The following is a 14,122-nucleotide window of genomic DNA, read 5'->3' as shown; positions in this document are numbered from 1 at the left end:
ACCAAGGAGCATTCTATGCCCCCTTCCTCTAGGTCATGAGCAGTGTGCAGCAGGAGGGTCTTTTGATACTAACCCTGGTGATGGGATGCAATGGAGGAGGCAGGTGGGGCCCTGCGATGAAACAGGTTTGGGAAACCCTGTGCTAGAAAATTCAACCTGGGAGCTTTTGCTTGCAAGGAAGATGCTCTGTCACTGTGTCCCTTCCCTCCCAGCTGGAAGCTCTACTGATCCTGAAGTATGCAAGGACCCAAACATGGGCTTGTGCTGCTACCAATGCTTTTGCTTGCAAGGAAGATGCTCTGTCACTGAGTCCCTTCCCTCCCACCCGGAAGCTCTACTGATCCTGAAGTATGCAAGGACCCAAACACGGGCTTGCACTGCTACCAATGCAGCACATGGTCAGAACGCAAGGGTCCTCTGCCTAAGGAGGGTCTCCAGAGCCATCACTGCCACTTGTTCAGGGACAATCCCAGCTTAAGGCACCACCACTCCCCAACCCTGGACACAACAGCAAGAGAAAAGCCAGACCAGAGCTGCTGAGAGCCAATCATAATCATGGGTTTATTTGTCATGATCCCACGTCCAACTAAGTTACTAGTTGCAAAATGACCCACCGAAAACGAACAAACAAACGGAAAAAAACTGAACTAAGATTTTGCTGAAAATCTGGGGAGTTTGTTTGTGTGGGTTCTTGTTTTTAGTCCAACATAAATGAGAAAAAATACTTTGGACATTTCCCCCAAAACAGAAATAATAGCAAAGTATATGATACATTCAACATATACTGCGAGTATTGATTACTACAATACAAAGCAATGATTAAAAACAAAAGAATCCCCCCCGCAAAAACAAAAAACAAAAAGTGTGATACTGCAAAACAGCATAGCCAGGCCAGTCCCTGCATGGCGGTTTGCTTGGAGGGCGGCTGATGCTGCTGTCATCTCTCAGGATCATGTAAACAGAAGGAAAAACCAAAGCAAGAGTCCAAAGCCAGGCCAGAGGAGGCTTTCGGTGCCTTTTGGCCCCTCCCTCCCAGTGGCAGGAGGGAGCAGTGAGCAGCCCTCAATTCCCCCTGCCCCTCCATGGCCCACTCTTCTTCCCTGGTAAGCGAGTCCCCCGCCTCAGTGGAACCACGGCCACTATCCAGCCTGGAGGAGGAGGAGGAGCAGGAAGAGGCTTCCCCCCACCATCGCTTGCACATCTTGGTATCCAGATGCTGCTGGAAAGGTGAGAACGAGGAACAGGAGGATGATGATGATGGTGATGATGACGATAGCAAAAGAACCTCAGCCATGCTGGTCTCACACTTCTTCTGTGCAAATTCAGGAGGGCTGCATTGATATATATATTTATATATATATATTTAATCCTTTTAAAAAATTCTTCCAAAAAGAGTCAGTAATAGGGATTCTCTGTTGCAGCTTTGTCAAAAGTTCCAAAGGCAGAAAAGATGACACGAGAGACTCCCCGGAGGCCCAGCCGCTGGAGGTGCCCCAGACCCTGGACCAGTCACAGAAAACAAGTTCCCCAAGGGCTGAGAGAGGGGGAGAGATGGTCTCCGATGCCACACTGGAGAAAAGCCAATACTGGGAGGAAGATGGGGGAGGGGCAAGCAGCAACGTGGGGCGGGGTAGAAGGGGAGGGGCAAAATGCATCCTGCCTTTTATTAACAATTAATTTATTATTAATAATAATAACAACAACAATAATAAAACATTTACCAAAACAAATTCCTACATGATCTGAAGGGAAAGCAAGTTAAAAACAAGAACCAGGTTTTCTCGAAACAAAGGGGAAAAGGGGAAAAAAGAAGAAGTAGTAGCACATGGAATTAAATGGGGGGGGAGATGTACAAAAAAAGAGAAACGGAAGAAAGGACAGAGTGACAAAATTTAAAACAGAAAGGCTGACAGAGGAGAGACACACAAAAGCAATATTGCACCACTGCGGTGGGGGGGAGGGGGGCAAATGGCCAAAGGGTGGGAGGCAAGCGATGCATGGAAGGCAGACGTGGAGGTTTGGCTCTCGGCCCCTCCGCAAGCACAGCCCCCCCCCCAGCCCCCTGGCCTGGAGGGGCTACTGCAAAGGCAGATCATGAAGAGGCACCGTCCAAAACAGCTGCTTATTGCTTGCGGGTGGGCAGAGCTCCTCTCCCCTTCTGCCATCAGGTTTTCCAGGCAAGGCTGGCTGCCCCCTCCCCTGGCACCTGCCACTGACTGGGAAGGGGGGGGGCTCCAAGCCGGCAGCTGCCCGCAAACTGCCCCCTGCAGCTTCTGTGCGAGGGGGGGTGCTCTGGTCCTTCCAGAATGGCTGGCGTCACAGGCAAATATGGCAATAATGAACATCCGAAAGGAACAAGCACACTGTTGAACCAACGAGGAGGTTGAGGAGGAGGAGGAGGAGCCGCCATAAGATTTCCGTCAAGGAGAAACGGGACGGCCATTTGGCGCAACGCTGCGAGATACTGTTGGTTTGAAATGGACCTTTTTGTTTCAAAGCTGTACATACCCCTGCCGGAAAATGAGAGAGACAAGAGGGGAGTGGGTGGCAGGAATACTAGACACTTGCTTACACAGCTACACAGAGGAACCTCACTAAGCCTTTCTTGTGCCCCACGCTGCTCCACACTCCCACCGCCAGGCATAAAACCAGCTGGCCAAGCAAGGCCCTCTTGGCAATGGCTTCAGGAGCAGGAACAGCTCACTGGGGAGCCAGAGAGAGCCCAGAACTCTGCCCCTTCCCAAGGGCAGCAGTGAGCAGTGCACCTTTCGAACTCTGAGCCTACTAAGTCTCTTGACCTCTGAGCCAGGAATGCGACACCCAACCTTGAATGCCCCAGGGATGCAGACACAATATTTCCTCATGCCTGGCTCTTTTGCCTGCAAGGTCCCGAGACTTGCGGCTGGTCCAGAGAGAGCTTTGCTGAGCTCCAGTAGCAGCAGCAAACAGATAGGCCCACCCCTGCAGAAACTTTGGATGTGGCGCTTGCTTCCCCAGTGAGCACGGTGTAGTGCAGGTCCAGGTAGTGGGTAGACCAACATTAAAAAGGAGGGTACTTCCCACCCCCCCAATCCCCTTTCTTTCATGGAAGGGGCCCATGCATCTCCCCAGTGCCTGGCACAGGTTTGGACTCAAATGCTACTTACTGTAGCCTGCCTGATCTCTAGACCCCAGCCTGCTCCATCCCAAAGGGCACCTCTGGGTGCTTGTAACTCAGCAGGACGTCAGTAATACACGTGGAAGAGTAACAAGAGGTGTTTAGATGCTGGTTGCCATCTGCTAGGTTCAGGTGCTCTTGACCTTCCAAGTTCTCTCCACAGTCTGCAAAACCAAAGACAAGGGAAGCTGAAGTGAGAACTCAGGCAAGGCCTGGAAGTGTGCGTTTGGCTCCAAGATTTAGGAGCCACAGGGCATGCCAAGCGCAACATGCCCCAGGGAGAGAGGGCTGCAGCTCAACCTGGAAAGCTTAACAAAGGATCCCGCTGTCCCATCTAGATGTTCAACCTGGTGCCTAGTGCGAGAAGGGTGGAGTTGTTAATGTGGCCGTTCCCACTCCAGGCCCACAGACACAGAGCACTCACAGATGCTCCCCACCTCTCAAATCCAGAACTGTCCCCGTCTCGCTTTCCTGGGCCAGGCCAAGCAAGCGGGTCACTCTGCCCAGCCTTAAGTCAGGCGCCTTTGGCTGGACATGCAACGAGGCACCACCTGGCAGCGCTGGAGGCTCCAAGCACTCACCTTCTTCACTCTCCCCATCATGGAGCGGCTGGCTGCCCATGAGGGAAGACTGGCTGAGCACAGCGTCGGACATGCGGGCAGAGCTGAGCGCCTTCCCTGCCATTAGGCTCATGCCCGGCAGAGTGTCCAGTTGGACCTGCAGGCAGCAGAAAGGAAAGGCTCAGAGACCTGCAAGCGGCACTGCTAAAGAATGAGAAGGAAGAGGCTGGCCAGAGGAGGTGGGACCAGGGCCTTCACCTCCACCACACCATAGGACAGGTGTGTCACCTTGACACAGGGGGCCCCCATCCCCACCAACACCCCTCTCCCCAACATACATAGGCATCGTCACTGTTTTGAATGGTGTGGTGTCTCTGCAAAGGCCGGGATCTGTGATGCACACCAGGAATCGGCCTTGTGGGATAACCCTCTGGCCCATCTGCATCTGGCATCTCCACGTGGCCAGGAGAGCTTCTTTCCATGCAACCTGTGGCCATGGAGTCTTCGTGGGCAAGGGAGAGAAAGACAAAAGAGGAGGGAGGGGAAAGACCATTATGTCCCTTCAAAGGCACCCATTCCCAACTACAAGTACCCTAAAGTCCTTCTGGCTCAGGCCATAAGTACAAGGAAAGAGAACCCCCTTTTAATTCCCTCTTCTCATTCACTGTACACGCTTTCCATCAAGACATTCATGGGAATTACCCCATTTTTATCCTCACAATGGCCCTGCGACAGAGCACAACCGGCTTAGGGCCAACCTGCCAATCACAACACACACACCCCTTGATTCGCAGCAGCAGCAGAGCCACTTCCTGGTATGAAACCATGCTTTGCGTAGACTCTCTGTGGCACAGCCTGTGGAGATGCCCCTGGATATGGGAGGAGCTGAGAGGCAACTGCAGCTCCTTGGTGGGCTCTACACAGCACCCCAAAACAAAAAAAGGCAGCCTTCCCTCTCTCATGTGTGGGACACCTGCTGTTGGACACACAGTTGTGCAAAGACCCACGATCAGCTCCTGTTCCCTGCAGTGGAGCCTGTGCAGGAGATCCTTCCCCAACAGGCAGAAAGTGCCTAGCTCAGGCCCACAGGGCACAGCCCGCTTCCTGGCATGGGCCCACCTTCCCCCATTCCACACAGCGGAGACATGCAGTGGAACGATTCCAAAGGGGCCAGGCCAAAGATCAACTGCTGACAAAACTGTTGTTCTTGCAGGGTGTAAAGGCTGTCCTTTATCACCTCAGGAGCCACCACCCACAGGGCACAGAAAGGGCTACTAGCAGGCAGCGCTGTAGGCAGACGGGAGGCATCTGCACAGCACAATGTCCTCACCTGTGTCTCCCCCAAAGCTCTTTCCTCGGGCCTAAGGTGCAACAATTCCTGGCTCTGGCCAATGAGTAGGAGGCATGGAGGTGGCCTTTTTGTCAGAACTAGGATTCCGTATGGAAAACAGGGACAGGAGGGGAAACGCTCTTTTGGGCTCTCCCCCCCCCCCCCACCGACTGTTTTCAGCCCAGCTTGTTGTTTTAAAGGACTCTTAAACTTTCAGAACTGGTCTTAAGCATACTTTCCCCCTCCTCCCTCCCCATCCCTTTTTCTTTTTGTGTGTTGTGCCTTTTAGAATGCAAGGGGCAGCAGCTGTGGGTTTTTAAAAATAAATAAGTAAATAAAAATCTGTAAGCTGCTCTGGGAGCCTTTTCAGCTTGAGAGAGGATAAAAAAGGACTTTAAATAAATAATTAGCCAGGATTTCACAATCCCAAAGAGTACCCAGGATTCCCGTCTATCACACCACTCTTTCTATATGTAGCCGCAAAGCTGGAGTCAGTTTAACTTTCCTGGAAAAACAAACAGAGGATGCTTCAGGCAGGAGAGGGGAAATATGGCCGACTCTGCCACCAGAGAGGCCTCTGCCCTCCTTCCTGCTGCTCCTCCAAATGGAGGACCTCCAATGACCAGCTGCCAGCCCCTGACATCTGCTAGATCTTGCAGCAGCATCCCATTGCCCCCACCAAAATGAGCAGCAGGCCATATTTGGCCAGAGCAGGACAAGGCAAGGAAGAGAAATAGGGTCCTGATCAGGGTGCTCTCATCCAGCCCCGGAGCCAGGCAGGTGGAAGGCAACACACAGGAGCTCTTAGCTTGGCTGAGGAGGCAAGTGTGAGGCCTTCCCTTGCTTGGTTTCCTTCCCATGCAATGAGAGCACCTTCTCCTCCTGAGCAAATTCACCCCCATACCAACCCTGTGCCACAAACACTTCCGGAAGTGTTTGCTTGCTGCCTGAATGCCGACCTGCCTGTACTCTTAATCCCCTAAACTGGGGTGGGGGTGGGGGCAAGGTATTCACACAAGGTCAATCCTTCTATACCAACTTGGAAAATGGCTCTGTGGTATTTACCTTGCTTGCCCTCCCATTTCACAGATGGGAATGATTAAGACCAAGAGAGGATAGTGGCTCACCCCAGAATCCATGTGAGTTCCCAGCTCAGCTGGGCCTTGAGCCTGCCTCTCCCAGAGCCATTCCACTGAACTGCCATTAACTCAAGCAGCAAGCAGGAAGGCCCTAGGTGATCAGAAGAGATCAGCTGGACAAGGGCAATGACTCTTCTGGTCCCGGTGCCTCTTAATGATCTCACAAGGAATGTAAGAAGGCAACAGCCCCCTGCTGCTGTTACTCCTCAGAAGATGGTATCAGGAGGCAGGCAGGCTCCAAGCTTGAGGTTTCCCTTTGTTGGCATTTCCTCTCCTGCAGGCTCCATGGATTTGTCTAACCCCCTTTGAAAGCCATGGGCCATCATGACACCCTGTGGCAACCAAGTCCATAAATTAGTGATGTCCGGTGCGAATAAGCCCCTTTCCCCCCTCCAACCACCACCCTGGCCACGCCCATAAGCCATGGGAGCCTGCCCTGCTCTCCTCCCACCTGCCCATCCTCCATCAAGACAGGTGCCACTTGCAGAGCAGCATGCAAAGGCGGCCTGCTCAGCAACCCAGGTCCTATTCCTCAGAGTTTCTCGCCTCTTTCTGCCTCCTGCCCATCCAGGCCAGCCCCACCCAACCGGCCACCCAACGGTGCCCTCTTCTGTGCCCCTGGGCAGGGCCTGGCCTTACCTCTACCGGGCACCTTATTCCGACTGAAGGTGGCAGCTGGCTGGTGCCTGTAATGGTGCGCCCCCAATTCCTGCTCCTGCTTGGCAGTCCCAAACAAAGCGTCTGGGTCCCCAGGACCACTTAAGAGCAGTGGAGCCTCGTGGCAAGCTTTGGTCTTATTGCCTGGGAAGCTGTCCCGTTCCCCTTCACACACGCAGTCCACTTCCTCCTCCATGCTCTCCGAGTGGACCAAGGTGGGCTGGTGAGCGTACCCATGGGCTGGCACCGAGGCTGGCGCCTGCTGGATACATTCGTGCGCCCTCACTTTCAAGAGGTGCTGGGGACTGGTGTGGTGGTGGTGGTGGTGGTGATGGTGAGGGTGGTGATACGTGTCAGTGTTCTGATAAGGCAAAGACAGAGCCTGTCGCTCTGACAGTTTCTGGGCCACGCTGGTAGCCACATGTCCGCTCTCCCCTTGGCTCATGTGCCGGATCAGCTCCTGGAATTCCTGCTGCTGCTGCTGCCGCCGCTTGATGAGCTGCGCCACCTCGGCCTGGGGCAACCGCAGGTCCGTGTGGCCCGTGAGTGAGTGCCGGGGCGAGAGCAGGCCCTGCAGGATGTGTGGGACTTGCTGGTGCCGGCTGTAGTCTGGTGGGGTGGGGGACAGCAGCGCCTGCTGCAGGGCTGACGTGGCGTAGTGCTGCTGCTGCTGAGCGCTCTGGGAGAAGCTGGGGAACTGCTCCACCTGCGGAGGGAAGCCCACTGCTGTAGCTGGGCTGTAGCTGCTTGGAGGGACACGGGACTGCTCCGGAAACAGGTGGGGGTGCAAGTGCACCTGGTCGTAGCCAGTTGATGGATACCTGTGTGGATTGAGAGACAGAGAGAGAAGGAAGGAAGGAAGCTCTTTAGGAGCACAGGAGACACTCCGGGGAACTGTGCCTCAAGTGCTTTGTGGCCCGGAAGGAGGATTTTGGCTGGTCTTCAACAGCAGCCAGCCAGTTGGCCCAGAAAGAAGAGATGACCTCATCACTTCCACAACCCACATCATCCAGCCTCAGGACAGAGAAAATGTTCCATTCAGAGAGAGCCTGGCTAATAATCATTGATCAGCTGCCCCTCTGCCCATCTACCCAACCCTTTCTCAAAACCTACTTAAGCAAGATGTCATCACCACCTGCAGACCCCACAAATGGACCAGGCCTAGCCTGGGAGAGAAGCACTGCGGTCCAGGGACGACACCACTTGGGAATCTCACACTCTGCGTAGGTGCTAGCCAGGCCAACTGTGAATTGGCACACATAACACCCCAAAACTACCCCATTGTTGCCATAGCCATACCTGTGCGATTCTGCGTTGTCCGCGCTGAGCTGCTTGGAGAGGGGCCTGTGCCCGTAAGTCAGGGAGGCCATCAGACTGGCACGATGGTGCATCTGCAGCTGATTGGCACTGACGGGGGTGGGCATGCCCCGCCCAGCCTGCAAGAGGCTGCCGCCCATCCCATCTCCTGGCTCCTGCACTTGGATGGCTACCGGTTGCCCCTGCACTTGCTGCGGCATGCCCATGCAGGAGAGGGCCACATTGGGGGGAGGTGAGCAACTGCCCGACTGCTGGAAGATGGCGCTGTGAGAGGGCATCCCTTGGAACTGCGACGGCGAGGCTGCACCTGCGAAATGGAAGCCTTTCCATTAACTGCCTTGGCTGGGATTCACAATGGCTACTCTCTGTGTAAGCAGGGGGGAGGGATTCTTTGTCCACCATTTCAGGAAACAACTGTGATTGCTCACTCATCCCTCAGCTGAGTTCTAATGGTGAAGGTGGCAGACTGCCTAACCTGGGACTCCCCCAGCTAGCTGGAGCAAGCAACCCCTGGCGGGGATGGGGACAAAACCAAAATGCAGCTCGGCAGGAGAGAGGTGCTGCTGGCACTTACTGTGGCTCTGGAGCATGCTGCTGCTGACTGGAGGGGGGCTGCTGTCCGTTTGCCTGAAGGGATGGTTGCTGGGATGGTTTGGAGGTGGGCTGGAGGGCTGGATCCGTAACCTACACACACACAAGCACGTCAAGTATGTTTATGTCACCACAGAAAATCGCCAGCACAGGCCTAATGGCGTCATCGTAAGGGCGAGCCAGGCAATCTGTAAGTTTTTATGGCATATCAGCACCCAGGCTGTATTGCACAATACACTGGATTACGTTGACAGAAAGTGAGAAGGCAAGAGCAGGCCTGGGCAAAACACACCACCACTGCCTTGGCCAAAGCTTACCTATAGCATGAAGTGGAAGAAGGGTGGGGTAGGGGACTGACATTGGAAGCAGCTGGGAAGGGGCTTCCTCACTTGGCCAATGCCCCAGCAGCCCTGCCATTCCCCAGCCTTCTCTATGAGGCAGTCCTTGCAGGGGCTACAGCCTTTTCCTGAAAAGAATGCAATAAGACAACCTCCCAGCTGAGAAGGCGCCTGTCTGTCTAAAAAAAAAAGCTTTTCTGAGTCTTCCATCTAAACTTAAGCACCTCTCCTTTTTTGCCTCTCAGCTTCACAAATGCAGCTACAGCAGGCCAAAGCGCCTAGGCTGATCAAGCCGAGACTGGGTCCCTTTGAGCAAGAAGGTGCCAACACTTTCCTGCAAGGCATGGAGAAGGCTTGAGGCCTGCCAAGTGCAGGAGCTGTTCCTTACCTCTGAAGCTGGTGAGTGAGCAAAGCAGGCTGGCTTTCTCCAGGAGCTTGCAGTGGCGGAGAAGGCTGAGGAGGGCGGACACAATCCTGCGCACCACACAGGAAAGAGGAAACAAAGAAGAGTGCTGGTGAGCAGCGACATCCGCAGAACACTCTGAGAGCACTCTGCAAAATGGGGGCAAAGCAGCCCCATGGAGCCAAGCTATGCCAAGGCATTCAAGCAACTCTCCTCCTGGCTGCCTCAGAGAAAGCAACCTGTCAGACATTGGCCCAAAGGGCTGGCAGCTGAAGCTCTGGAACGGAGAGAGATGCTGCTGGCACTTACTGTGGCTCTGGAGCATGCTGCTGCTGACTGGGGGTGGGGGGGGTGGAGAGCTGAAAGGGCAGAAGGACTACCTGGGAAGGAGCTACAACGCTCCAGTTTACCCTATCTAAAGAAAGAGGGCCAAATGGGGGAAGAGCTGGTTCAATCTCTGGCAGCACAGCATCTCCAGCTAAAGCTGGTAAAGATCCTTGCCTGAAACCCTGGCAAGCCTCTACCAGCCAGTGTAGATAATACTCAGCTAGATGGACCAATATTCTGAATTGCTGTAAGGCAGCTTCCTGTGTTCCTGATACTGACCAACAGGGAGGAGCATTTCAGCACTAGACAACTCTCTCTCTCTCTCTCTCTCTCTCTCTCTCTCTCTCTCCCCCACCCCAATGAACCACAGTGGAAGCGCTTGAGCTGACAAGACCGAGTTTTCACTTGACACAGACATGCTCATGGGCATCTAGTGGGGGGAGGCACAGGAAGCTGACTCCTACTGAGTCAGACCTTTGGTCCACCTAGCTCAGTCTCTTTTATACACTGACTGGCAGCGCCTGTTTCCAACAGGAGTCGCTCCCAGCCCAACCTGGAGATGCTGCTGGGAACTGAACCTTCTGTATGGAAAGCATACAGTGGCATTGGGTTAGAGCAGTTTCCCAAACTTGGGTCTCCAGGGGTTTTTTTGGACTACATTTCCCATCATCCCTGAACATTGGTCCTGCTAGCTAGGGATGGTGGGAGTTGTAGTCCAACAACAGCTGGGGACCCAAGTTTGGGAAACACTGGGCTGGAGCCATGTTCTAAAGAGGGAGGGCTAGCATGGCACAGTCCAGAGCAGAGACATCCTAGTCACTTATGCCCTCCTCCTGATGCTCCTTGGAAGTGCCAGTACCTGGATCTGCTGATGAAGGATCTGCTGATGCTGTTCCTGCTGGTACAAGATGTGCTGCTGCTGCGTCTTCTCCAGGGTCCTCTCGTCCATGTGGCCCCCATACATCTTCTGGAGCTGCTCACACTCCTGAAACAACCCACCAAGTGACCTTTTGCTGCTTCATGGCTAAAGAAAGCCAGAGGGGGCACGGCAGGAAGGGGAGGCTCACAGGCAACCTTGCCACTGTGGCTCCCTCTGGTTTTCAGATGAGCCCCACTCATTGCTTCAGTGGCAGCAGGAGGAGAGACCCACATAGCACTTGCTCCTTCAGGCACTGCCGGCAACAGCAGCAAAGTAGCCAGAGGGGGCAAAAGCCCCAGATGGGGCCAGCTGGATGCAAGACAAGAGAAAGTCCTCTTGGGACTTGGAGTGTTCCCTCCCCACCACAACAATCTCAAGGGCAGGTCCTGGGGAGCATCTTATTCACCATCACATCTTTTTCTACAAGACACTGGGAGCTGCTCTAGTGCTGCAAGGACTCCAAGGCTTCCTAGCCCCTGCTTTACATTTGTCGCAGAGCAGGAGACAAAGCTATTATTCAACCTGGCCTAAGAGCAAGATACAGGGAGGATGCAATGAACAATGGTGGGATGCTAGGTGAAAAGTGGCTGGAGGTTGAACAAGGAAGGAAGCTTTTCCTTTCTTGCCTGGCTTGGTTTCCGCCCTTGCTCTCCCCTCTCAGTACCTGCTGCAGCTGCTTGATGCTGCTGTGGTTGCCCATCTTCTCCAGCTGGGCCTTGAACGCCTGGATGCTGGCAGCCCCGTCTGAGAAACGGCGGACCGGAGAGAAGCGCTCCGTGGGGAGGTGCAGAGTGTTGGAGTCTTTATAGACATAGCTATGCATGCACGGAGACAGAAAGGTGGGATTAGAGGCACCAGCTTAACCAAAGCCATGTTCTCAGTAGCCTGGCCATGTTCTGCGCCCACCCCTCACAGTGTGGGCAACGGAACTTGCCAACTTGCTCTCTGCGCAAAAGAGATTGGAAGTGTGGTGTCCTGGGGTGCCTGCAACCCTAGAAGCAGGAACGAGTGGCTCTGCTCCAGCACCCAACAGTTCTCAAGCCATGTGGGACACCCAGCAGACCTTCCAGCTCCCAGGGCCTCAGACTTTTGCTCCCTGGCATTAACTGCTGGAGGACCTGCATTATCCTGCACAAATAAAAGGGGGTCATTGGCAAGCTGCTGAATCATAGCACCAGAGAGTGCCAGGAGCAGGGGATCGTGTCCCAGCTGGGGAGGCCTCGGCTAACTACTAAAGCTGTCCCAGCCAAATAAGAACAGAGGAACATAAAAAAGGCCTGCTAGAAGAACAGGCCAGTGGCCCATCTAGTCCAACATCTTGTTCTCACGGTGGCCATCAGATGCCTGTGGGGAACCCACAAGCAGGACCCAAACACAGGAGCCTCTCCCCTGCTGTGATTTCCAGCTCAAGGCAGAAGATAACCATTGTGGCTGGTAGCCATTGACAGTATCCTCCTCCTCCATGAATTTGTCTAGTCCTATTTTAAAGCCATCCAAGTTGGTAGCCATCACTGCTTCCTGCAGGTGTCAATTCTATAACTTAACTATGTGCTGTGTGAAGAAGTTCTTTCTTTCATCTCTCCTGAGTCTTCTCTTCCAACATTCAGCTTTAATGAATATCATAAAATCCTAGTATTTCAAGAGAGAGGGGGAAAACCCCCCTCTGTTCGCTTTCTCCACACTGTGCATCACCTTCTACACCTCTATCGTGTGCTCCCCTTTTCTCTCAACTAAAATGCCCCAGATGCTGTAACCTTTCCTCATAGGGGTGTTGCTCCTCTCCCTTGAGCATTCTGGTTACCCAGCTGGTTCACAGCATCAACAGACTCCGGAAAGGCAGCCTGTGATGACTAAGCAGTGAGAAGACCCAGAGTCCCCTAAACACTGCAGGCTCGAAGATCCTCTCAACCAGCATGCTGCCACTTGTCTCTTTCCCCCTCTTATCACGCTTGCCCTTTTGCTGACAGTATATTACATGAAAATATGATGGCTGGGAGGGCAGTGCCAGCCAAAGGTCAAAGGACAGCAAAGGACTCCACCTCAGAGAGAGCCTGGCTTCAGTAGAACCCTTTCTTCCCCAGTAAGCACATCTGGCCCAGGTACTAGCTGCAATGCTCACAGATGCCCCACGCTAAAGGAATTTAGAAGAAGGAAATGGGTTTGCAGGTCCACAGCCTCTGCCTTCCCTGCTGCAAAGCCCTGCTAGGCTTGCCCTTCTTTATATGTAAGCAAGAGATTGACAGGAACGGCTCATTGTAGAATGTAGGGTGAGGATGTGCAGAGTATACGACCCCCTCCCTGACTTATTTACATCCCGCCTTTCCTCCAAATAGCTCAGTGCAGGTCACATGGTCTCGTTAGGAATTAAGCAGCGCCAAACAAGTCCCACCTCTCCACTCCCAACCACAACATTGGATCCAAGCAAATTGTCTTGGGGTGGCAGCCCAGGAAGGTGGACAACAGAAATGGGCTATGCAGTGCCTTTTCCAACTATGTTCCAGCAGAGGAGGTGGTTCCCAAGGAGCAGCAGGGCTCAGGCTGCTCAGCCCAGCCTATATAAATCATGGCTCTGGTAGGCACCAGACAAGATGCAGCCTTGCTGAAACCCCTCTTAAAACACAAAGGATTTTCCACTGGCCATGTTGCAGGGTGAAGTGACTCTCAGCATCTCCAGAACCGGTTGCATTTCATTCTCACCCATGTGCCCTACCCACTTCTGATGCCACCGCCAACCAGTTAAATGAACTTCAAGGGAAACAGCAACCATTTCCTTGCAATGTTGTGCCGGTCGTGGGTGGCTGGAAAGGGGCTTTGACACTGAATCATTGGTGGATTAAAGAAGAGCCTGTTTATGTGCCAACACCAAAATCTATAGTGATTAGCTACTCAGGCCCTGAAGTCACCTGAAGCCAAGAGAGCTGCAGAAATAGCTCTTATCTCTCCCACCTTCCCTGGTGTAAGTCCTGGAGAAGGGCAGGTGTGCCAGGAGAGAGACCTGCAGTGGTCTTCCTTAAGCCAGCAGGAGGAACTGGGCACCTGGGAAACACATTGAGAGGCGGGGTGGAGGGAGATGCTGGGCTCAGAGCTGCCTCCGCCAAAGAATTCTGTTTACTCAGCCCCAAGATGTCCCTGTCAGAGTCACACAGGACTGTGCTCCTGTCCTGCAGCAGAGCTTAACCAGGAGTTACCCAGGGCCAGCACAGCTTATCTTTGCTTTCCTCAGGTTCCAGCGTGGCGCCAGCATGGCCTCAGCCAGCTCAGAGTTCAACTGTTCCAGCTGGCGATGTCACTGCTCGGCTCTGAAGCTATCCTGACGACAATTACAAAACAGGCTTGCAAGCCGCAGCAAGGTGGGTCAGGAAAGGGGCTTGGCGGCGGCAGCTC

General features: G+C 53.7%; 1 protein-coding gene across 3 annotated transcripts in view; it reads right to left on the bottom strand.

Annotated features, from left to right (window-relative positions):
* Positions 1 to 537: 537 nt before the first annotated feature.
* SIK3 (SIK family kinase 3) overlaps positions 538 to 14,122 on the bottom strand; it is a 94,443-nt gene continuing 80,858 nt past the window's right edge. For 2 of the 3 annotated variants that reach the window (XM_081172463.1, XM_081172465.1), the window contains 10 exons: positions 11,403 to 11,553; positions 10,679 to 10,804; positions 9,478 to 9,563; positions 8,735 to 8,844; positions 8,143 to 8,467; positions 6,826 to 7,664; positions 4,056 to 4,219; positions 3,739 to 3,874; positions 3,147 to 3,321; positions 538 to 2,510 (listed from right to left, as the gene is read on the bottom strand). In XM_081172463.1, coding sequence (XP_081028589.1) covers positions 3,164 to 3,321; positions 3,739 to 3,874; positions 4,056 to 4,219; positions 6,826 to 7,664; positions 8,143 to 8,467; positions 8,735 to 8,844; positions 9,478 to 9,563; positions 10,679 to 10,804; positions 11,403 to 11,553 — 2,095 coding nt within the window. In that variant the 3' untranslated portion in view covers positions 538 to 2,510; positions 3,147 to 3,163. Of the gene's footprint in view, positions 2,511 to 3,142; positions 3,322 to 3,738; positions 3,875 to 4,055; positions 4,220 to 6,825; positions 7,665 to 8,142; positions 8,468 to 8,734; positions 8,845 to 9,477; positions 9,564 to 10,678; positions 10,805 to 11,402; positions 11,554 to 14,122 lie in introns of all 3 variants that reach the window. The other variant, XM_081172464.1, reaches the window with a different exon arrangement.

Source organism: Podarcis bocagei (assembly GCF_964188305.1).
Source record: "Podarcis bocagei genome assembly, chromosome: 15".
Classification (NCBI taxonomy): Eukaryota; Metazoa; Chordata; class Lepidosauria; order Squamata; family Lacertidae; genus Podarcis; species Podarcis bocagei.
This window is presented reverse-complemented; position numbering and strand designations above follow the sequence as displayed.